The sequence below is a fragment of the Pinus tabuliformis genome, chromosome 7 (assembly GCF_031772625.1).
Source record: "Pinus tabuliformis cultivar Carrire ecotype Pingquan chromosome 7, CPIR1, whole genome shotgun sequence".
Classification (NCBI taxonomy): Eukaryota; Viridiplantae; Streptophyta; class Pinopsida; order Pinales; family Pinaceae; genus Pinus; species Pinus tabuliformis.
Genome location: NC_142293.1, coordinates 1122474497 through 1122500081, shown reverse-complemented (window position 1 = coordinate 1122500081; position 25585 = coordinate 1122474497). Strand labels below are relative to the sequence as shown.

Below are 25585 nucleotides of genomic sequence, written 5' to 3'. Positions count from 1 at the left end.
ATATTTGAGCCTCTTTTGTGAATAGGCTTCCGTGATCACCCCTCACCCTATCATTGGTCCATCCATTTCGTGATCCTTATCATAACAAGTCTCTTCCCATCGGTGAAAGTTTGTAAAGAGTAGGGAGCCTTAGCCAAGGTGACAGTGGGCTATCGCTCCATTGCTGCCCTTACCCTAGTATTAGCCCTTCAAGGATCCCCTTTTAGGACCCCTACTAGTTTGAGCAACAACATTTTGGCGTCGTTACCAGCAACAAAAGACGTGTGTTTTGTTCCCCGTACGACATATTGACATACCATTATTGGCGCATCCAATGGAAAAACGAAGCCCTTGTTCTTCATTAAACTTCAAAGTCAATGCTTGTAGGGTGAAGCAAGCATTTGTGAAGGCAATTTTAGTTCAGCCTGGCGACTCCCATGATATCAATATATCAAGATCAATGGCTTCTAAAAAGTTTCATGGGTGGTTTCCTGCTTTGGATATCACATGGGTTCAAGGATACCCAAATTGCCTGGATTGGAAGTTTCTGCAAAATATGCCACAATTCAAGGGTGATCCATCCACAGCAATGGACCACATAGAAAAACTTATGAAGCATGCTTCTGAAGTTAATGTGGTCCATCTAGACAGCCTCATGGAGTTATTTATTGCTTCTATTGAATACAAGCACCGAGGTTGGCTTGACTCGTGTGAGCCTGAAAGCATTTCATTGTTTATCAAGTTGCTCAACAAATTCATAGAGTATAAGGGACCCAAATTCCAATCTAATGAAGCTGCTTGTGAAAGCCTAGAGGAAGCCCTCCAAAGGGAAGGTCTCATTAGTCAAGATGAAGAAGTTGGAGATAACCTTGAGGATCTTAGTGATGAGCAGGAAGATGAGTCCTCATTAGGTCCACATAATGAACAAGAAAGCACAAGTGTTGGGAAGGATGAGTTTATGGAAAATGAAATTGAGACCAACCTTACCTTTCTCAAGGATATTACTCCCGATGACTCCTCTTTTGAGAACCTTGAGAAAGTTGATCCCATTAGCCCCTTGGAAGATGACATTGAAGATTATTTCCGCATTGAAAAGGAGAAATGGGAAGTTGTTGGGCCTCAATTTGATTATGCTCCCATTTATGATACCGACAAAGAAGATGAGGCTGAGATTGGTTTTCCCTTTATCTCGGGCATTACTTGTGATGACATATCCATCGATACCCTTGGGAAGGAGAATTATTATTTTCCCTTGCATGAAGAGGGACAGTTGGAAGTAATTGATTCTCCTTTTAATGAAAACCCAATCTTTGATGCTTATAATGAGGAAAGCAATGAGGCTCCTACCTACCCACCTTATGATTATATATTCAAATCACTTGAGCCTTTAGATTATGATTTTGGGGAAGGAAAACTCATTGAATATGACACTTCACCCTTCCCTTTTCCTTTCCCTCTTGTTCATCATCTTGAGTCTTCCTCAAGTGCGTCCCTCATCCCTTTTGGTATGACCTTGAGTGACCATGACCCTTTTCCCCCTTTTGAATATGGTGTCAAGGAAGAACCACTCATTGAATATCCTTTATCTCCTTTGACACATCCTCAGGATTATGATCACTCCGCAACCTCTCCTCTCCAATGTGACCACCATGAGCAACCTATTTGTTGTACTCCTGTCCCTCACCCTTCGTTCCCCTCCCATCACGACCTTGTGGCATCAACAAAGCATAATATTATAAGCAATGATTGTGATAGGGAGTTCTTGAGAGTGATTATTCATTCCATCATTGTGTACTTAGAGGGAGAGCCCCACAATTCTAGATTGATCTATCCCCCTTATAATAGGGCTTCCTTTCACATAGAATGGAGATCATGTTTTCCCACCTCCCACCCACTTCACCCTCCATATGATTATGTCTGCATTTGCCTTGAGTTTTGTTTCATGAGTAATCATACTAACAGGCATATGTACAGTGATATGATGATATGTTGGTTGCACTGGATTTATGATTACGCTTAGTATTGGCCTCACTATATGCATGTTAGAGTAGGATGCATTGCATGTTGATTTTCACATTAGAACTAACATCATATGATATTTCTCATGGTAGATTAGCTGCATTGAAATTAACATTTGCATATTTTATTTTTCTGTTGCTTCTATGACCTAACACTAAGCATGGGTGATCATAAGACACCGTGAAAACATGTTGCCCCGTGGGTTTAGTCGTTAATATGTGCAGGTGACAGGTCCACGATAACTAAGATATTGTTGGAGTTCTCGTGACCTCTTGTTCGAATAGCTTCGTCCACTTCTTCGAGAGATCACATCCCAGTTGGAGCCAGATGTTACCCACCATTTTGTGGGTGATATCCCTAGGAGAAAAAATTTCTCCAAGATGGTCCTCAGCCGGCATCCAGCAGCCACCAACTAGCTCGTTGTGCCACTTCTCTGCCACCTAAGCCATCCATGTGGTCCCTCACCCATCTGTCATGATTGTATGTTTGAAGGTGGACCTCCTAAACCTAAAGGTATGCCTTGTCATTTGGTAACCGAGTATTGTAGTTTACATATCATGGAAACTTTTGGGCATGGATTAATGGGGGGATTTGGCGAAAAGAGTGGGCTAGGTCTGTGCTCTTGTCCCTTAGACCTTTTTTGGATGTTAACCTTGGATTCTAGTCTTGTGGGATATCTTTTACTAACCCTTTGGCTTTAGGGATGGTACTTCATGGGAAACCTTGATTTTGGTGGTGTGGTCCTACTCCCTCATCCACATATATTGGCCCCTTTCCGCTCATTATAACCCCATTAATCATTTCTCCCACCTGGGTCCACATTCCTCTGCTAGGTCCACATAGGGTTGGCTTTCCCCTTCCCCTTGCCCACACCTTGGGTCAAGCCTGGAATGATGCCCCAGAGATTGATGCAGCTGAAAATAAAAGCAAAAGCATAATTGGCCACATTCAGCAGGAAAATATACCACAAAATGCAAAAGATGGTCGGGACAAACACATTTAGCACATGGGCAAAATCCAATACATGAGCTCTACCCCATCATCATGGCCATCACCCTGGTTCCTACAGGCCCTAAATGAGCCTCCTTTATCATTTAGGAACCCATAATTGTCCCAACCCCTAGTGGGCAATGACTCACCCTACCTTAAAAGAGGTATCCACTACTATATCTCACACATCATGCTCTCACCCCTTGAGCCCCTAACAGTTAATTAAAGAAAAATCATAAAAGGCAAAAGGCATATAAAGAAGGGTGGAAAAATCAAGGTCGAGGCACCTCATGTACCATGATTGCTCCCTCCTATACATTATATACCCAAATGTGGGCTTCCCTTTTACTAGCTACCCTTGTACCCCAGCATGTGGCCCAAGGTTGCCCCTTTTCATTCCCTACTCCATTCATCTCTTTATCACATGCCACCACCTTTTAAATGATGTACCTTGGACATATTATCCCCTTTAGAAGTAGAAACCACCTAATGGGATACTTGGTTAACCCCATTTGGAGCTTGGAGACATTAGCACATGCCAAAGCACATTATGGAAAGGCATATCATTATGAAGTCTCCACCTATTGTCCATGGTTTGTAAGCTCTTTTACTCGATTTCCTTGATGACTTGTTGTACTGGAAAGCTAGGGGATGCATTGGATCTTATGCAAGATTGCAGATGGTCTCCATCTTGGGTTTGGTCTCCTTATACGGGGTCCTGACCCTCCAAAGGGCTACATTGACACATGTAGGGTGTGTGTTGAGAGCCATCGGCCTCCACAACAATAGACACCACTCCATGGATCCCCAAAGATGTTCAGAGATTGCTCGAGATTGACTTATTGGATGAGGAAGATGCACCTAGCTCACCTTTGCCCAAGCAGCGCCACAATTGTACCATGCACTTGGCAGATGACCCAGGAATGGTATGCTGATGTGGTGTCACTTACACCATCATCTGAGCCCTTACAGATGGTCTACAAGCATCTTCGACTTACTTGGACACCCATGAGGTCACTTGTGTGCCCTCACAGCCATTGGGAGCACCACGTGTTTATTATGTGGAGAACAAGGGGCCAACCCCTTGTCCATTTTTTTTGGAAGTCCAATTTATCATTTTGGCACTTATGGACTTCATCAAGCCTCTGAAAGAGCCCAACGACATGCACTATTGATTATTCGACCTCTTGGGAGGCTTGCTGTTTTGTTTATGAGCTAGTTTGGTGGGCTTGTCACGAAGAAGATAGTTATTTGCACATTATTTTCGTTGATGGGCTAATGTAGGCTCAAATTAGGTAATTCGTACTCCTAATGAGTGTATAAATAGGAGAGACATGAATTCATTTTGTATCATCACTTGGATTTGGAACTTGTATCTCTTTAGAGATTTTCGCTATCCTTCTTGGAGGGAAAATTTTTGGAGCATTGAATGAATTTTGATGTTTGGATAATTTTCATGTCTTGGAGCTTCTTGATGGCAAGTTTTTGAATGGTTGGATATATTCTTATACATGTACATACATCTTAATACTATTCTTTCTTTCTAATTTTGTCACATACATTGTTGTTGAGATTTCACTATACTAGGGCTTATTTGCTACATCTCTCATGCGAAGTTGTGGAAATTTTGTTTCTGGATAGTGAATGTTTCATGTATGGGCCATGTATAATGAATGAATGTTCCTAGGGATGTTTCATTACTGAAATTCATCTTGATAAGCCATTTATCTTGCAAAACGAAGTATAAAGTCTTTGAAGTTTCTTTTGTCACTGCCGTAGTGCCAAGCAAAGTTGTCTTTGAGGCCTCCTTGACCTAGAAAATTCGAAGGTCCATAGTCATGATTCTTCCTGACTCCATTTCTCCCCAAAGGGTTAGGCACTGGTCCACCCAAAGGTGATCACCGTAAACCTACTCTCCTTCTCCCCTTTCCTATTCTCTAGGTCTAGTCCTCTAGGTCACCTAGTGCATCAATTATCTAGCCATCCAAATACTTCGATTTTTGGTCCACAACTGCGCTGGTGTGTCCTCAAGAAGCCCTCCAAATTTCATGAGATTCTGACGGTGGGATCTTGAGATATTGTAAGCCTTAGCTTGAAGACCAATTCTTGACCTTGGTTTCCCTTAGGCTAGAAACCTCACTGGGATCATTGCATTGCCTTTTATTGAAAATTCATTCCTTGATCCCTTTCCCCTCCCTAATTAGGTCAAGCACATCATTGGTTTCTAAATCCTATCCCCTTGACCTAACCTCGGGTCCACTTGGTCTCGTGTGGTCCCATGCACTATCAAGGTTAATTCTTCAAATCACCAGAGACCCAAGTTTCCATAAGAATTCTAGGGCTTAGGGATCTCCTTTATAAGGCACATACTCAAAACCTAACCCTTGAAATTCTCCCCGAGCCCTTCCTTGAGAGCCTTCCATCTTGTCTTCCAAGACAAGCAAGCAACAGATTTGAGCCTTTTTTGTGAATAGGCTTCCAGGATCACCCCTTGCCCTATCATTGGTCCATCCATTTCATGATCCTTATCATAACAAGTCTCTTCCCATCAGTGAAAGTCCATAAAGAGTAGGCAACCTTAGCCAAGGTAACAGTGGGCGATCGCTCCATTGTTGCCCTTAGCCTAGTAGTAGCCCTTCAAGGATCCCTTTTTAGGACCCTTGCTAGTTTGAGCGCCAATAGACCTCTAGCTGGTGTGACCAATTAAATTCGGCCCTAGACAAACTACTCAGTCCTCTTTGGTGATGACTCTGATCTTGAGTTTGGCAATGGATTCGTCCCTCCAAATTATGCTACTCATCCTCTGCTTAGGCTTGGAAATTCGACCCCCTTACCTGCAATTGTTTCTGCAATAAACCCAAATGGAAGATCTGAAATAATCTTCCCCAAAAGCTAACTAGGGTGGCACTCGAAGTCCACCGAAATTAGCTTGAGTTTCTCTTGAAACTCTTTGTAATGACCCATCTTTAATGAAGAGAGCACAAGAATATTAGCATGCATATGATAGTTACATATGCATGTATTGCATGTACTGCACTATTATATATATATATATATTCTAAATTAACTATAAATGTTGAATAACACAACACCGCTTCAGATAGAAGTTACACCCTCACCCATCACCAAACATATTGTTTAATGTGTCATAATTAAGGAGAAAATACCCTAAATAATTTCAATGATATAAATTTAAAAGTATAAAGTAAATATGTTTATAAAGAAATAAATGTAAAATTTAAATTAAATATAAATATGGTTATATATTTATATATCCCATAATATTAATAAATTATATTAATAAATTATTAAAATGTGAAATTTAAATCAAAATAAATAAATATTATAAACTAAGGGCATTTATAGAAAACTAATAAACCTAATACACATGTCAATATCCCTGTAGTTTTGGTCAAATAGAGTCACATGTTACAAAGGAAGGTGTCACCATGTAGGGAGCAGTGACAGCCAAGAATTGATACATAAAGACGGAAGGGGAGCATGAAAAAGGGGGGAAAGGAAAAAAATCAGTTTTTGGGGAAAATAGAGGATTGCCTTCACCTTTGAAATATAGTGCAGAGAGGAAAATACAGAGAATGGTGATAGAAAATCAATCTGTTTGAGGGATGAGCCAGGGGCTCGATTTTGAACTGAGAACTGGGAAATTTTGAGTTGTTCTTGGAGTTTTGGGCACGGGGGCCAGTGGACTTCCAATTCGAAGTTCTCTGGATCTGGGAACCGCAGAGGTTGATCCCAGATAGGCAAGGAGGAATCGGTTGGTTTGGTAACGGAATCAGAAAACTCGGAGCAACGTGGACCAACACCAAATGGGAGAATCAGGTACACAATTGCATTTAATTTGATAGAATTTTACAAGAAATTTGTCCATCTAGTTGAATCTTAACTACAGTCTTTACATTTGGTATCAGAGCTATGTTAAACTCTCAGACCTGTTAAAATAAGGTTACAGCCATAATAAATGAGAATTATAAATATTGTAATCAGTATTATTTTTTGTAATTTTATAGTATTTTCTGAAGTATCTTTTGAAATCTTAAGTGCATAGGTAGTATTATTTAACAGTACGCTTCCCTTTATAATTACTTCCCTTTATAACACTGCCCTTGATTATAGCAGAAGCTTGTTGCTTCTACTTTAAGCTTCTACTTGTTGCTTCTACTTTAAGCTTCTACTTGTTGCTTCTACTTTGTTAGTGCAAAAACCTAAAAAAAAAAGGACAAAGTTAAACATCCCAATTCAGAATATGACCATTAAAGGAAATCCTGAAGTCATTTTGACATAAACAGAATATCAATGATGGAAAGATACATATGTACAAGAAAACATAAAGGGACATATAAATATAAGAGGAATTCCCCTTTTGGCCCTTGGTCAAACCATATACACTGCTTTTCTATTGAAATTGATTTGCACTACGCCCTGGCAGTGTCAATGTTCAGCGTCTATCAATGAATTTTCCCAGCATACGGCTTCCAAACTGCCCAAAAAAAAAAAACTCTCATGCATCAATTTATCTTTGCCACGAAGCGCCATTGAGCATTCTAGTTGTTGAAGATGTCTATTGTAGCCCTGATCTCTTCCTACTTCATCTTCTCCAGGAAGATCAGACAATTTGACAATATTTAGAAGTGTGAGAACATGCAAGCAAATGCTGAGTGCATGCATTTGCTTTTGATTCAGCCTTGGTGGTTTTGATACTCCTTGCACATTCAACCTATGTATCCACCATCTGCAGGGCACAAAATTTTGAAACCAATAACTCATAATTTAAGAGGCAAAACATGATTTGATAGGCTGACAGTGAAATCAAACATTAAAGCATCGATAAATTTCTCTGTTGATATTCAAAAAGAACATAAATTAAGAATCTTGATCGTATGCTTAATCTGACGATTTAAAGATAGAAATTCCTCCTCATTTCTTCTGGTTGCTTCCAGCATTTTATGAATGCCTTCCACATCATGAATCTATGTTGTTTCTATGCGAAGACAAGATTCAAAAAACAAAAACTTCAAGGAATTTGCCAAATATTGCACTGAAGAAATGACTATATTAATATAGTATAGAGTGAAATAAAAACAGTGTTAAATTGGCAACTAGGGCCAAACTCCATGTGGGTCGGCTTATTTATGGCAGCTGATATTTTTATTGGATCCCTCTCGTCGAGAGGTGTAGGATTGATCCAAAGATCATCCAATTCCGATAAGTATTTATGGAGATATGAATTTATTTTGTTTATGTAATTATTATCAAGCCGACCAACTCTTATGTAGGCTCTAGAAGCCTAACCGACGTGTCTATTCATCATCCTCGTTTTTAGTATAAATAGAAGGAGACTTTAACTCTTTCTTCACACTCACTCTCTTGTGATCTCTCTTCATCCTGTTTTGGGTTTGATGGAGAAAAGATCCAAAAGAAGTGCCCTAGTATCTACGCTATCCTAATGAAGATGAAATGTTGGACATCTAGACACAGGCCCTAAATGCAGTCACCGAGGATCCTCATACGCCGTATAAAGGTGACCATAATAAACCCTAGCCACAGTGACAAAAGGAAGCACAGCCGCAGTTGAAAGGTGCCCTACCACGGGTCTTGATACGCAGATCTGAGAAGTCTTGTGATGACATTGATACGCAGATCTGAGAAGACATGTGATGACATTGATACGCAGATCTGAGAAGTCTTTTGATGACATTGATACGCAGATCTGAGAAGACTTGTGATGACATTGATACGCAGATCTGAGAAGTCTTGTGATGACATTGATACGCAGATCTGAGAAGACTTGTACGCAGATCTGAGAAGACGTATGATGACATCAATACGCAAATCGGGGAAGACTTGTATGTTGTATATTGATACGCAAGATAGTCAACGTGATGAACAACTGAACAGCGTAGGCCTGTTCATGGAATTCATTATGGAATGCAGTCATGATATAATGGAACGCAGATACATACAATAAGTAACGCAGCCAAAGCAAGGTAAGGTAGATACACGCTAGGTAGTGGAGGCAATGAACACAAGCTGTGCAGTCAAGGTTATATTCACGATGTTCATTACGGATCATATACGCAGGACATGATATAACATGCAGGCAAACGAATGCACGCTGGAGAGTATTTTAAACATCGGACGTTGGACAATTTTATAAAAGTTGGACAGTTTCGTAAACGTGTTTGTATACACACAGCTATGCCCTATACGCTGTGCAGACAAACGCATCTACGTAGTTAATGAAGATACGATGCTTGTGGAACACATCAACGCAGTCAGTGAGATATGCTGCTCGTGGATACGCATCAATACAGTCAATGATAAACACTGCTCATGAGGCACTTAGCTGCAGTCCTCAGATGTAGCCACAGTCTACGCAGTCATGGTTACCTATATATGTTGTTCTTTACGCAGGGCAGAAAAATTCATACGAAGTCATTCATATGACACGCACAAGACAACGAAGCCACAGTCATAATAGAGCCATAGTAAGGAATGAAGTTGCAGTCAACCGCAGTCAAGGATGGGTCTAGGGTTTGGCTGCGTCCTCAGATTGGTTAAGGAACCACAGAACTAAAGAAGCAATTGTGGTAATGAGATAAGGGTTCAATAAAGAGATCCATAGTTTCAGAGAACAGTGACAAGCATCATATATATGCATGATCAGTAAAAGGCAGCATGATCACGATGATCTAAAGGGCAGCATGATCAGACAATGGGACTGCATGCTGATGTATGAGGCACCATCAATGAGACTGCATGCTGATGATGTATGATGTAGAATAATGGGCATGAGCAGCATGATGATAAATAGGGTTGTTGCATGGGCAGCATGATGATGAAAACAGATGAGATGGTGCTACACGGTAAGGTGTGGTAAATGGAAAAAATGGATAGGTGAAGCTGTCACCTTAGAGAATCAGTTGAAGCAGAATGTCTTCAACTGATCTCAGGTATCATCATTATAGGAAATGATCTATGCTCAGATCCAGATAAGTCAAAGTGTTGACTTCTATTGTAAATGTATTATCTCTCTCTCTCTCTCTCTTTCTCTGCTGAACTTTGAAGATAAAAGAAGATTTGATCAAAGGGTTTCCCCACACACTGTGGGGTTTGTCCCTGGCTTGCGCCACATCTTGTGTCCTCTTGTCTTGGCTTGTCTTCTGCATATTATATTTATGTTCTATCTGCAGTTTATCGTAATGCTAATGTGATTGCTAACTGTGAAAATTTAAATGTATTGCTCTAGCATAGAACATACCAAAACTAACAAACAGAGCACCATTGTAAACTAACATATTCATCCACGAATCCCTGAGAGGCTGAAATACTGGATGAACCCCTCGAAGATGCAAAGTGGCACCCAGGAATAGCATCTCAGCCAAGCTCTCTATGTTCAGCTTCCACAAGCATAATAGGTGATGAAATGCGACCCCAACTTCATGACGCTTCTCTCATTGTGACGTTGCTATTTCCTGTCCCTCAGAGGAAGATTTCGACACCATATCCTTTAGTTCCTAAGTGTTGTGGTGGCTTGACTCGTCAGTCTCATCGCCTCACCATTTGAACATCTCGTGCCATTGCCCTCAGCTGCCACAGTCATGGCATATGTGATGTTGCGCCATATGGTAGTAAAACTGTTCACTCTGGATCACGGTCAAATGCCTTTCCTACTACTGTTTACAAATAAATATAAGGCAAGATATTCGACACCCGCCCAGCTAAACGATTGCGTGTTAAATTATGGCGTGAGATTGGTAGTTTACCTGACGCGTTGAAACTCATTTCTTAGGTGGCGTTTGGTGTCAAACAATGATATTAATTATCTAAACCTTTGACGTATGTCAACCACCGGAGGATAAAGGAATATACGGTGGTGTGACGGTGGAGCGCTCTGGTGTTGATACATAGGTTTGCAGGTTTGAACCTGTGACCCTTTTTAATCGTATATGACGTCTGGCTATAAGGCAGATGTCCACCAATCCGTCAGAACGCTCTCGGGCCTTCACCGCCTGAAGCTTGAAAGGTCACAGACGAGACGTTCATCGAGAGACGGGTGGCAGTGGAGACCCCAACCATCAAAAGTTTAACACTCACAGTATTCGCGCTCTAACCTGAGAGCCATCATAGGCATATATTAGTATGTAATGACATGTATTAGTCAAAATATTATAAACAATCCAGAGCACGATACCAAACCAAACCAAATCTCAGCTCACAGCACAACGCAACAGAGCAGAGCCAAGAAATAAACACGTTCTGGTCACACACACATGTTGTAGGGCCTTTAGAAAAGGCAGCGCTTTTCCTGAGAATCCACGCTATTATCTATGCATTTCCTGGGGCAAATCTGCATTAAACGATCTCGACTGAACTACATTTCCGGCACCTGAATCCATATTTCTCCCATCTTTGCAGCATTTGACGAAGAGGAGGCTGAAGCGCTCCTCGGCTTAGTAATTTAATTGCATTATATTATTATTTTAAACATTTTGATTCATTACCGAGTCTCTGAGACTCAGAAAATTAAGATTGACTAAATGTTTATGTCTGAGGCATTTTAAAGTCGGGTCTTATATGAAGAATGAGCAATCTGAACAGCCTGGATTTATTTATTGAGCACAAAGATCGCTCTGATATCCATTGATCTAAGTTTGTCGGCGATCGAGGATCTTGCAAATGGATCGGAAGGTGTTCCTCATCAGTTCTGCTGGAACGAGTGGCTGTCTGCAGAAGGGAACCAGTCGAATTCTGAGAGTTTTGGACAATGGAATTTCGATTTCTAGAATTTTGTCGCCATTTAACCAGAGCCCGGATGTGTACAGCTATGAGCGTATATTCAAGGTTTCGCCTTCATCGGGGAATCCGAATGAACTTGTAATTGATGTTCTTGGAACCTTCAACAAGGGGGAAGAGACGTTGAAACTTTGTTGCGATTCCGGAACGGCTCTGCTTACTGCTCTGTTGAACAAGCTCGTGGCATCAGGACAGATTTCTTTCTTAAGAAACATAGCCATCAGAATTTTGGACTGACTAATACAATATTTTGAGTTAGGAGTGCTTCAATTGTTAAAATGAAGAGTGCAGGAGTTCGACAAGGGAGACATGGTAAACCCAGCAAAGCAGATTAATTTTCAAGACATTATTAAAATGCAAATGCTGGCTAATGATGAGCATGTGTTGCTACTATACTTCAAGTCTAGAAAGATGAGACTATCATTGAAAGATTCCTTACCATTCCTTCAAGCCATTCAAAAGAATATGAAGACCAATTTGAATAAAGATTTAGACATCGGAAGGATAACAACGCCCGCAATGATTGAAAATGTGTCCAATGAACTAAGAAAAGTGAGGGAGTCCCCAGTTCTGTATGAGTTTGAAGTTTTAAAACGCTTGGATGCAAGTAAGCAAGTGCGGGAAAGGATAGTATCTCTGACAAATGAACATTTCATTGAGAAGTCAAATGATCAAGTTATTGAAATTCATAGAGAAGAAATGCAGTGGTAGGAGATGCTTTTTCTTGGTGTGCATATGATTGAACTGTTCATTATATTTTGAATGGATGTTGTATGATGATACCCACCATTTTTCAATGCGGCCATACTTCTATAGAAATCAAGAGTTAATTCAGTAGGTTGTATTAGTAGAATATATCTCCAGATATCAGTATCATTAAAAATATCTCCATAAATCGTTTTCACTAGAAAACATCTCCAGAAATCACTATCATAACAAACAACCGATCTTGTGGTCATTTCATCTCAAGTCAATAGCCTTAGTTGAAATGTCTCTCTCTTGATCAAGAAAGAAGGGCTTCCCAATTAAGAATCAAGCCCAATCTCAACATCCTCCCAATTTGATCTGGTCCACTGGGGAATTCCATCACAGGCTGTAGCTCGTGCACATCGAGTAGGAACCAATCAAGACTTTATGCTTGGAGGTAAATGGCGTCTCCTAGTGGACTGGGCTGAAAGTGATCCAGAGCTTGATCCTGATGAAATGGCAAAGGTAAAAGTGGCATTTGTAGGAAATCTTCCAGAGAATACCAGTGAGGACTTCTTAAGAAAACTTTTTGAACCTTTTGGGAAGTTGGAGAGAGTTGCGATATCTAAAAAAAGAGTAATATGCCTGTGGGGTTCATCCACTTTAGCGAACGATATGAACTGGATAAGGCAATAAAAGAGCTGGATGATAAAACAATTGAAAGACCAGACAAAAGCCCAAAGTTTAAGATACAGGTCACAGTTGCAAAGCTTGTAGAGTAAACAGTTCCTCCATGAGGTATGATGGTCAATTACTTGTTTAATTGAAGAAAGGGGTTAATTTGCCTGCAATGGATCCATGGTGGATGAGAGCAATTGACCAAGAGCCTAAAGAACCAATCACCATATTATAAAAGATGCTATTGAGCATGAAAATGGTTGAGCTGGTGTGCAAGACACAGTTATCTACATGGGAAGCATATAAATTAAAGCAAGAGTGGTACTCTAAGTTGGATAATTCTAGTGATTTTGATTCAGTGCGTGGTAGTTGGAGCGATGAAGATAGTGCTCCTGACATTTCTGGGAGAGCAGGTTATTGTCTCCTGTTAACACTCATAGAATTGAGATTTTACAAAATAGTATTTTGGGGAAAGAATTTCAGAATGTACATTCTGATGCTGGAGAATCTCTCAACCCTTCTGTAGAATCAGTTAAAGAAGACATTAATGATGCCTCAGTGTTTGAAGGTAACAATTTGGCAGATGAAGAAACACACTTGGATTTGCAGAACCGATATGTTGAAGCTTTTTACCATGAATCTCAGGACATAGAGAGAGGTTTCCTTAAAAGAACACTTCCAATTAAACTAAGTGGCGAATTAATTCAATAATATGTAGAGTTTAACATTAGGGAGAGAATAGTTGAATTCACAGGTAAAAAGTTCAATTCAGATTTTTCAAAAGATTCCCATATCTTGAATAAAGGATAAAGATTGAGACTTAATGGATAATTTGTTTGAAATATAAAATGATGTCAACATAGCAATACAATTGGTTCCAATTAGTAGGTTATGTGCCTTATCTTCTGTTGTGGTAAAGTCTAAGAGCATTGACTTGATGAAAATGATGGGCAATCGGAAGTATACAGACAGGGGAGGCAAAGATGCTTATATAGCAAAGTGAGGCATAAATCTAAAACAACCATGGAAATACATGTTGAATGTTATATTATAAAAAATAAAACAAAACAAAACAAAAATAGACACTAGAGGTACAATGGAAAGGCATGAAGGATCTAGCAAATTGGACTCTTTAGATGTCATGGAAGGGTCCAAATACCACAATAATACCTATGGACTAGTGAATTTGTAGAACGACTATTACAATTAGTACAAGTAGTCATTAGTGATATTGTTAAAAAAATAATAATAATAATAAGCAAGAAAAGGTCATAAAGCTACATATATTATGTTGTAAACAAAAGCATTGGAACTCAATACAAGACATGGGTTTCAGGACAGAGAAAGGAAATTTATGAGCAATGCTTATCACTTTGGCATGACATTTTGCACTAACTTTTCAAGGAATGATTGTTGAGACAGCATTCAAACCTAATTTAGCAGTCCTTATAATTGATAAATACAACCTGAGCACAGGTCCCATGAGCATAAATACAACCTATAGGGTCGAGGTATTGAAAGAGTACTACCATTTAAACATAGAGCAATGTATGGTGTATTATTGTTAAAGGAAATATTGAGTACAAGATATGTCCCCAAATGTTGATGCATACCATACTTTGATCTGGGTATTTCAAACAATATATATATATATATAAAGAGAGCACAACAAACAACATTATTGTTAAAAGGAATGAATTGAGATCTGTCTTTGCTAATGACTATCCATATGATGCATTTTGTTACCAAGTAAGATAATAACCAAGCTAGTTGTTACTGGAGCAAAAACATACAGATCAATGAATGTTTGAGACATAACGATATGTGTTGGTAAGATCAAATATCAAGTGCAGTTAGCAATTCAAAACCATAAGTTTCATGCTCAATCAATACACGAAAGAATGATTTCAAATTATTATGCTTAGCATTGCTAGTACATGGATACCTATATAAATCATGACTTACGTTATGGATGTGATATCTATAATTTTATTTTTATTTTACATATCAACATGAATGATGAGATGGAAATAAAATAATGAATACACTTGCCTACTTGATGTGAAAATGAACTTACAAATATATTGGTTAGACATAGCCAAGTATGTTATATGAACTTAAAGATCAATATCATAGATGAGAGTTATTAAGAATGCATAGAAAATCATTATCTGAATACAATTGATTTTGAATATATTGATGCATATGTTATAATTTGTAGGCAAGTGTTTACATTGCAGATAGTATCATTACAAAACCAACTACGTGATAACAAAACTCCAAGAACAATTGAGGCTCAATGAGATTCCATGATAGGGTATTGACCCTAATTCTACTAGAAGGGGTGGAGGTGTTGCCCACCATTTATCCTCCAAAACCTGGAGTCATGGGAGGACTGTGTGAATCACGCTCCCCTAGACGTGTGATGATGACTGCTGGATGTATACTGGGAAACCAAGTCGATATAGTCGATGCTGCCATCCTTAGAGTTATGAATGGTTAGGTCAGTATAACTGACGCCATGGCATACTCCAGTGGAGGACGGATAGGATGGGAGCGGAAGAGATTAGGAAGGATAGGATGATTTTAGAATAGCTTGGGAACCTGGTTGGGGCAAGGCATGACCATTAAAATTATAAACCTAGAAGTATTCAAAACACCAATTTTATAGTGTCCTCACATTAAATAAGAATTTAACCTCGATACGCAACCCTAACAAGAATATACTAATTGCTAAAATAAGTATTAATATACGATAAAAACTTTAACTTCGGAACAAAGTTTTCTAAAGGAGGGGTGTATGTAATGACTCATCTTTAATATAGAGAGCACAAGAATTTTAGCATGCATACAATGCATGCATATGATAACTACATATGCATGTATTGCATGTACTGCACTATTATATATATATATATATATATATATATATATTCTAAATTAACTATAAATGTTTAACACAACATTGCTTCAGATAGAAGTTACACCCTCACCCATCACCAAACATATTGCTTAATGCGTCATAATTAAGGAGAAAATACCCTAAATAATTTCAATGATATAAATTTAGAAGTATAAAGTAAATATGGTTATAAAGAAATAAATGTAAAATTTAAGTTAATTATAAATATGGTTATATATTTATATATCCCATAATATTAATAAATTATATTAATAAATTATTAAAATGTGAAATTTAAATCAAAATAAATAAATATTATAAACTAAGGGCATTTATAGAAAACTAATAAACCTAATACACATGTCAATATCCCTGTAGTTTTGGTCAAATAGAGTCACACGTTACAAAGGAAGGTGTCACCATGTAGGGAGCGGTGACAACCAAGAATTGATGCATAAAGATGGAAGGGAAGCATGAAAAAGGGGGGAAAGGAAAAAAATCAGTTTTGGGGGAAAACAAAGGATTGCCTTCACCTTTGAAATATAGTGCAGAGAGGGGGAAATACAGAGAATGGTGATAGAAAATCAATCTGTTTGAGGGATGAGCCAGGGGCTCGATTTTGAATTGAGAACTGGGAAATTTTGAGTTGTTCTTGGAGTTTTGGGCATGGGGGCCAATGGACTTCCAATTCGAAGTTCTCTGGATCTGGGAACTACAAAGGTTGATCCCAGATAGGCAGGGAGGAATCAGTTGGTTTGGTAACAGAATCAGAAAACTCGGAGCAATGTAGACCGACACCAAATTGGAGAATCAGGTACACAATTGCATTTAATTTGAAAGAATTAATTTGATAGAATTTTACAAGAAATTTGTCCATCTAGTTGAATCTTAACTATAGTCTTTACACTCTTGAACTCGCTTGAGCTCCTTCAATTGTCAATGAGATAGAGAGGAATAGAATCATTTGCAACTGAGTTCCTCCTCTTTTTATAATTCTTCATAAAGCCTCCCTCTAGCTTCTAGTCTTGGCTTTTTTTTCCTATTATTTTATTGGTGAGGCCATTTTCCACTAGGAGACTTTTTTCTACCATTTAAATAAAATAATGATTTGCTACCATTCCAATAAAATAATAATTTGCCTCCCTTCTCCAATAAAGTATTATTTTGCTGCCATTCTCAATTAAAATAATAATTTCTGCTTTTCTCTCACAAAATAATATTTTCCCCTTTTTATTTAATATTACAAAAATTCGCAAAACTCCTTAGTGATTTTTGCATTCACCAAAATTGGGAACATTACATTAATCCTCCTTGTTATGCCATACTCTAAAGTTCCTTGTTAAGGGTTTTTGACTTTATTTCATGCCATAGTTGATTTTGTGTTCAAAGGTTTTCCCCTTGGAGAAATCCCTTCTAGTGAGACCATGACTTCATGATTGTCCTTGATTAGTTGAGGGGTTAATTTATCTATCAAGTTCTAAGTTCTAACCTCTTGCCCTAATCCACAACACTAGATAACCAACTTAAAAGGGTTTCTTCTTGCTCTCATCTTGCCACTTCATTCCTCTTGACTCCATAGCCCTACAAGGATATTGGCACTAATCCCCATATCTCTCCATCATTTTTTTTCTCCTTTTATAAAACCATAAAAATTTCAAAAATGTTTTATTGAGGCTACCTTTGACATCACCCTGTGCTCTTTTAACTTAGCCTTAGTGGTTCTCAGGGGAGCCCCACTCAAAGCTAAAGAGAAGCCAGCCTAAAGAGGCAAAGGTAGGTCACTGAGGTGACAATGGGGGGCCTATCGAGGCCCCACTTGGATTCTATGGTGTGGGATAGAGCTTTCACCATTCTAACTTACAATTTGATCAGTAACAAGACATAATAGTTTATCTCATAGCAAGAGTCACTTCTGTAAATGACAGGAGAAAACAGATGAGTGGTAAATACAATATCCCATTTGTGGATATTAATATCAACGTCCGGTGATGGATAAAAGCAGCTAATGGGACTATGAAGGTACACCATAACTCTCCCTTGGTGTAGGCACTGAGGGGGTAGGCAGTCATAGGTGTTAGGAGTCAGGAACTCATGCCCCATCTAAAATATTAGACTTTGAACCTCCAGTTAAACAAAAACCTAATGAATTCACCTTTAGAATTCTTTAGAGTGCTGCCTACTTGATCAATTTTGTTCTGGTTAGGCCTGATTACAATAAGTTGCTGTATGATGTATTCCCTTGAAGAGAGAGAGAGAAATATAGATTTGATGATAGGCAGGCAGGTGTGAAGATAAACACTAGTAGAAAGAAAGAAGGATTAAAATAGAATAGAACTTGATTAAAATGTCCACCAGACAAACTGGCCTATGGGACGGAACAGCTTATCTCATAAAAATAGTCTCTTCTATAAATGACAGGATAAAACAGAAATGAGTAGGAAAGACAATACCCCATTTGTGGACATTAATATCAACGTCCGGTGATGGGCAAAAGTGGCTAATCAGACTATGAACGTACATCATAACTCTCCATTTGTGTAGGCACTGAGGAGACAGGAGGTCACAGGACCTCATGCCCCACATCTAAGAAATTTGACCTGATTAAGAACTACATAGCCAATAACATAGAGTGAGCCCAAGGAAACAAGGGTGGTATCCCACAAAGTCCTGAAAAATAAAAGAGGCTGAGAAGGTAGAGATACAGTTGTCTATATATAGTACATATGGACATGCATGCACACATCCTTGAATAATGTTTTTTATTTCCAGGTTTAAACACATTATGATGGCTCAATTTCAATTTCCTAATTGTACAATTTCTGCATATATCAGCAACAGACTCATCAAAAGAAATTTGTTTCTTATTTCAGTACAATAGATGGATAGTCTGCCATAGACCCTTGAGAAGAAAGACTGGCAGGACTAAATTTCATTTGCCAAAATGCACAACCTATTTGACAGTGAGTTCACATTTAAATGGAATTAATTTGTTATAAGAAACATCACAACATTGTCCTGAAAATTTAGAAAGGCCAAGAAGGTAGAGATAAAGTTGTCTACATATAGTACATGTGGACAGGCATGAATATAACCTTTATTATTATTTTTATTTTCAGGTTTATACACATTGTGATGGCTCAATTTCATTTCCCTCATTACAGAATTTCTGCACATATCAGCAACTCATCAAAAGAAATTTGTTTCTTGTGTTTGTACAATAGATGGATAGGTTAGCATCAAGGGTTAGCTCAAGCAGTTGTGAGTCCGAAGTGAAAACCCCCACAAAAGTTGGGGAGGTCATGGTTTCAACACTTTTGATCCCCTTGGGGTTAGGCTCCATAATAAGAGCCAATAGTCTACCCTGTTTACCATCCATGGATCATGGGTAAGTACTTGGAGGGTTTTCCATGTGGTGTTTCCTGACAAAAAAACAATAGAGGGATAGGTTGCCATAAACCCTTGGAAAAAAAGATCGGAAAGACTACATTTCATTTGACTAAGAGCACAGCCTATTTGACAGTGACCTAACATTTAAATGGAATTTATTTTGTTATAAGAAAATCACGAGCATGTTTCAAAAGTGGTCAGATAAAAATTCAATACTTTTGTTTGTGCTCTGAAGTCATTTTTATATGATCTTCGTTGTCCTAATTTTTAATACCTTTGGACCTCTGTTATAATTATTAAGTATTATTAGAGTACTGGGGGTTGTGGTTTAGGGGAAACGAGTTCACCCTAAATTGAAATTAATGCTTGCTTACACAGCTTTAGGTTCTAAGAAACAGGTCACTAATCAAGCTGTTTCAATCTGATATATGCATTAATTGTTTGGATTTTGTACAGCATCGCTGTCCATTAGGATGCACCCAGAATTCCTATTAGAGAAACTCTACCTTTAACAACCTAAGCATGAAAATAATGCATGTAGTCTCAAAAATAGATTGCATAATCTAGGAAATGCAACCATTTCGCTGATCTTAAATTACCAAAAGTTCAAAATATTTGAAAGAAAAAATCACAATAAGCACATGGAGAACTCTTCTAACCTTTTCCAACAATGAGGCCAAACTGCATTAAAGTCAGCCTATGAAAAGGTTCAATCTTTGTAAAGTGCAGGATAAGAGCTGGGGGCAGAAATATCAGTGCATTGAAAAGTCCAAGGAATCCAAGAAAGTGTGCAGTGCTAACTTGTCCTTCTCCCTTGTCTTCATCTGGAATCTTTTTGCGGATCAAAGCCGTGTATAGAGCATAAAAGACTGCAGAGAGTATACATAGAAAATCGCCAAGAGGTGGATTTGAAGCAATTTCATTTTTCCCTGTTTCTGAGTCACCCAGGCTTACAATTATTGTCCCCGCCATACAAAAAAGTACACTGAATAGCTTCACCCATGTGAACTTCTCCTTCAATATTGCCAGAGACACCAGGAATGTGAAAAGACTGGAAGTGCTGCTTAATATTGTATTTGACTGACAAATCAATGGCAGAATAAATAAGTTGCTATATTAAAAAGATTCTTTCTAATTCTTTCCTTAGATAAAAAACAATTGTCATGAACATCCTACATGATTTAGTTGATGAATTTCAAGGGACACACAAAGATATCATTTACCATTCAAAATAACATAAAGACTCCATGAAATGAACACTTGTTAAAAGCACAAGTTTGTGATCGATCTTACTGTAACAGATGTATACTTGAGAGAGAGATTGAATGTGAGCTGGGCCAAAAACCAAAAAGGACAAATTAACAAGCTGATTTTAGCTGTTTCAAGCCGTGTCCAGCGTCCTCTCTCATCAACCTTCTTCAGACAAATTGGATGATCCAGGTTTGCATATTCATTTGGCGATACAGAAAAACCTCTAACCAGTGGTTCTTCGTCAATATCTCCATCTTCTGAGTTGGAGTTGTCCTCAGGTTTGACTGCAATTGGTGGAATCTGCCTCTCATTCAACATGTCATCTTGCAAAAGACTTGCATTCTCAGCAGCTTTTAGTTGCAACTGGGTATCTTGTTTGTTTTCTTTGTTAAACTGGGGCCAGAGGTTCCATGCAGATGACTCTAATAACCGGCCAATTTCAACAATTGGAATATAAACCACAAAAAGAGAGTTGCAAATATACGTAATAAGAAAAGGAGAGACTCCACCATCTACAACAGACTGCACAACAAAGCTGGCAGCTATCCATATCAAGGCAACAGTGATAATGTATATAATGCCTAGTGTCCATCGCCATGTTTGGCTCGTCATTTCTGTCGTCTCACAATGCTGTTAACAATTCTTACTTTTCAAAATTAATGTTCACCTTCTCCATGTTCCCATAGTTGATGAGAAAACTCAGACAGCTACCGCATGCTCCAGTTGACTGCAACAAATAAGCAGGAAATTGTTCTTATGCGAATACAATCAAAGTCCCCCCCGACCCCTCCCCCAAGATCCATAAAAGTTTGTGAGGGTTGACAACAAAAAGTTACATAACCAAATCAATATAATATGTAATAACCTGGAAAAGATCTTTGCAGGACCAACCCGAAGGTCCTCACATGAAAATCAAAGGGGTTTCGTATCAAAAGATATCCATAAAATCTACAACAAATAAAACAAATATGAAACATCTTGTAGGTCCCACTCTTTCAAAATTCCGTGGGATACAGTTTTCTCGACATTCTGAATGTTGGTTTTGGGTGAAAATAGTTTTAAGCTACATCAAGACTGCTCTAAGTGCAAAGCTAAATCCCCTCAACATCATCAAAGAATAAGCCCAAAGTATTCAACTTACCATTATGCAAATACAATCAAAGTTCCCCCCCCCCCGGCCCCCCGCAAGATCTATAAAATTTTGTGAGGGGTTGACAACAAAAAGTCAACCAAATTAATCTAATATGTAATAACCTGGAAAATATCTTTGCATGACCAAGCTGACATTACTCACGTGGAAATCAAAGGGGATTCATGTCAAAAGAAATCCATAAAATCTATGACAAGTAAAACAAATATGAAACATCTTGTAGGTCCCACTTTTTTAAATTCCTTGGGCTACAGTTTTCTTGACATTCTAAATGCTGGTTTTGGGTGAAAGTAGTTTTAAGCTACATCAGGAGCGCTCTAAGTGCAATGCTGAATCCCCTCAACATTGTCAATAAGCCCAAAGGAAGGTCAGCCAAAATTCAATGCCCCTCCAGTACTACCCCTCTAATAAAATGGATTTTCCACACTTCTTAAGAAAATGAAATTGGAACAAGCAACAAAAAGACAAAAAACTGTCAGCCATCTATTCACTTTCACTCACAGTCAGACAAGTTGTCCAGATGATGAAGGCAAACGTTTGCAATGTTTTACAGTTTCTTCCTTGTCAAAAAGTGCTGGTGAGAAGCAAGTTAATTTGGCATGCCGACTGATGAGAAGCCACCACTAGATAAATGTGTATGGAGATTCACGTTTTTTGACAAATCATCAGCATTCTAATTAAAGAATTCATGAACTAGTAGAGTCTAAACAATTAGCCATTACCATGGCATGGAAAAAAACAGATGTCAGAGTGGTTGCCACTAATGCAATTTGGATGCTATTAGAGGGAGTGCCTATGTGCACTGCAACATGTGTGCATCCATTCATATATGTACATAATAACAGATTTTATATAAATAACAGGACACATCCAAACAGGGCCCATGTCCTCTATCCTACATGCCAGACATGGATACGTGAAGGCACGTGTCCTGTGAGTCACCATGTCCCTCACAAAGAAGTTTTTATTTATAGATGAAGAGCTCAACAACCTTTACAATAAAATAGCATTCGATCTCTAACAAATCCTAGATCAAGGCTCAAAAAACTAATATCCTCTGACAAACCTAGGAGAATCTAGACAACAACAATAAAATATGCTGGACTAATATCACATATACAATGGATTAAGTTACATGCCTATACAAAGTGGACACCTTCCTCAAAAGTGGAACAAACATGGTCAAAATACAATAGAGTTCCTCATCTATGGAGGTTGAACTCATAAAAATAATTCAAGGTATCATCAAAAAGCTCCACATAACCTTCACACATGTGGATCCCACAAATATGAAGGTCACCACCCCAGAATGCTCGAAAAAGTGCTCAGAATGTCTACACATGTGAACTAGACACCTCCCAAGATGGGTCGCTCTAAATCAGCTAATGTCCTCCTCAAATGATGTTAAAAGGAGTGGAAGGTAGGCATATGTGGCTGTCAAATGCAACAACCTCGGTCAAATGGTCCAAAATGTTGAGAAATCTAGGAGGGCAGCAGATGTAGGTGATTTCTCTTATTTTGATAACTACTTGTGATGTATTTTTACTTTAGTTGATTAACTTCTTCTTTCCTTTATTATTGTTAGAGTTCTCTATCATCAAACAACTACCAAATCATAAAAAAAAATGAGATAATAGGACACAAGATGTAGGCAATCAGCGAGGGCCAAAACCTCTCCAACTGAGAGGAAAACCCACTCTTATAGAACTTCAATTGACGAATTCCAAGACCTATGACCCTTGACCAAGACCAAGTCAACTTTCCTTCTTGAATAGCTTCCAACAACAAACTTTGACCCCAACAACAATTTCTGCAACTTCGACCTAGCAGCGTCAACAACTTCGACCTAGCAGCTTCACAGCTTCGACCTTAATGCAGCTTCAGCAGTTTCGACCTAGCAGCTTCATAGCTTCGACCTAGAAGCAGTGTCACAGCTTCGACCTAGAAGCAGTGTCACAGCTTCGACCTTGCATATTCACAACTTCGACCTAAAAGCAACTTCACAGCTTCAACCTTGCAGCTTCACAGCTTTTACCTTGCAGTTTCACAGCTTTGATGCAGCATCACAGCTTCGATGCAGTTTCAAAATTTCGTCTTGCCCAATAACTGTAGAAACCCTAACAAAAGAGAGAGAGAGAGGCTCAAAACTTTGAACTTGTTCTTCTTCTTCTTCTTTGTATTTTTCCACCTTCTATCTTGAGCAGATCGAACTTGCTTGAGTATATCCAAATGAGGTCGAGTTCCTTCTTATATATAGGCTTTTGAGGGGTATGAATTGCTATCTTTAGGCTGACTTGCCCCTTCATGTAGAACGACTTGATCTTTGCGCCATGACGAGGTCTTGGAGGGTCTTTTGACTTTATTTTGACTCAATAATCTTTTCTTTACAATATGCAATATGCCCAAATGGGTCTTCAATACATGACAATGACTCAATTGACTTTATCACAAACCTAGAAGCACTCAATGGGTGCTTGATCTAAAAATAAATTTCCCTTGAGCATGAAACCCATGCCTCAAGAACAACAATAATAAATTTATTTTTCCCTTTACATTAAATACATAAAATCATGATTACATGACATTATTAAGACCGAACCTAGTTACATATTTCAACACTCCCTCTTAACTAGGGAGGTATTCATAAACCATACAAGGCACTATGACAGTCTCAATCTGAAGAATTATCATAAGAAGAGTCAGATTGGTAACCCATTTGTTTAACATCATATCATCCAAAATTGTCACATAGCAAGGTCTTGACTAATAGCTCTATCTCTCCACAAGATCAAAGCACAATGCTGGCAAGACCAATGATTTATAGACACCATCATCATTGTCTCTCAAGGAACATACCCCACCCGGGTGTTCACAAGGTATGTTCTTCCAAGACTATTCTTATCTTGGATTCCCAGTCCTCAAAGAATATCGGTCCTCTACGATTACTCTCATCTTGGATGCCCTACCACATCCTCTAAGAGTATCCGATGTCAGATGCTTACCTAATCCTCCATTTTTTCTTCCCAAAGTGAAGAAAAGAATGATGAGATGAAGAATGTAACTAGCTTTGGTCTTCATAATTGTACTTGTCAAAAAGAAAATTTATTATTAAAGAATATGACTTATTAAAGCATGGGTTTCATGCTTGGGTCAATGTTTTCTAGGTCAAAGCCTCCATTGAAGGCTTCTAGGTTTTGTCTTGAGTCATTAGAGTCATTATCTTTTTTATTAGACCCTTCTTGGGTTTTCGTATCATGTAAAAAGAATTATTTTTGAGTCAAAATAGTAATTTGTCACCTCCACACCAAGTCGGCCCTACCCCAAGAAATTGACCTACATGAGGGCAGTTTGACGCAAGGTCACCCCTGCTTACACCCACAGTTTGCATGGATTATGCACATAGCCTGTCTGTCCCAGGAATTTTAACTCTCTGTTGAGTTAAATCTTCAATATTAAGGTTAAGGCCCCATTAATCAATTGCTATGTGGAATGATTTACTAATGCCCAACATAGGCTAACCCCTAGTCCATATACACTTATTGGGTCTTAATCACCCCTCGAGCCTTTACATATGACTTTATTTAACCTTTCATTATAATCCATCCTATCAGGACTCATTCACCCTTCATAACCCTTATTAAACCTTCGCTAACCCTTTAACCGCATATATATAACCTTCCCCTCTTTAAAATTGGTTACATATATTTTAACACATAAAACCTTCCATC

At 38.5% G+C, this 25585-nt stretch overlaps 1 protein-coding gene across 1 annotated transcript in view; it reads right to left on the bottom strand.

The window, feature by feature from the left end:
* Nucleotides 1-25585, bottom strand: part of LOC149251462 (EamA-like transporter family) — a 90715-nt gene that overhangs the window by 5570 nt on the left and 59560 nt on the right. The window contains exons 2-3 of the mRNA XM_089459452.1: nucleotides 20750-21434; nucleotides 20116-20536 (exon numbers count right to left, since the gene is read on the bottom strand). Coding sequence (XP_089315578.1) covers nucleotides 20116-20536; nucleotides 20750-21319 — 991 coding nt within the window. The 5' untranslated portion in view covers nucleotides 21320-21434. The remainder of the gene's footprint in view (nucleotides 1-20115; nucleotides 20537-20749; nucleotides 21435-25585) is intronic.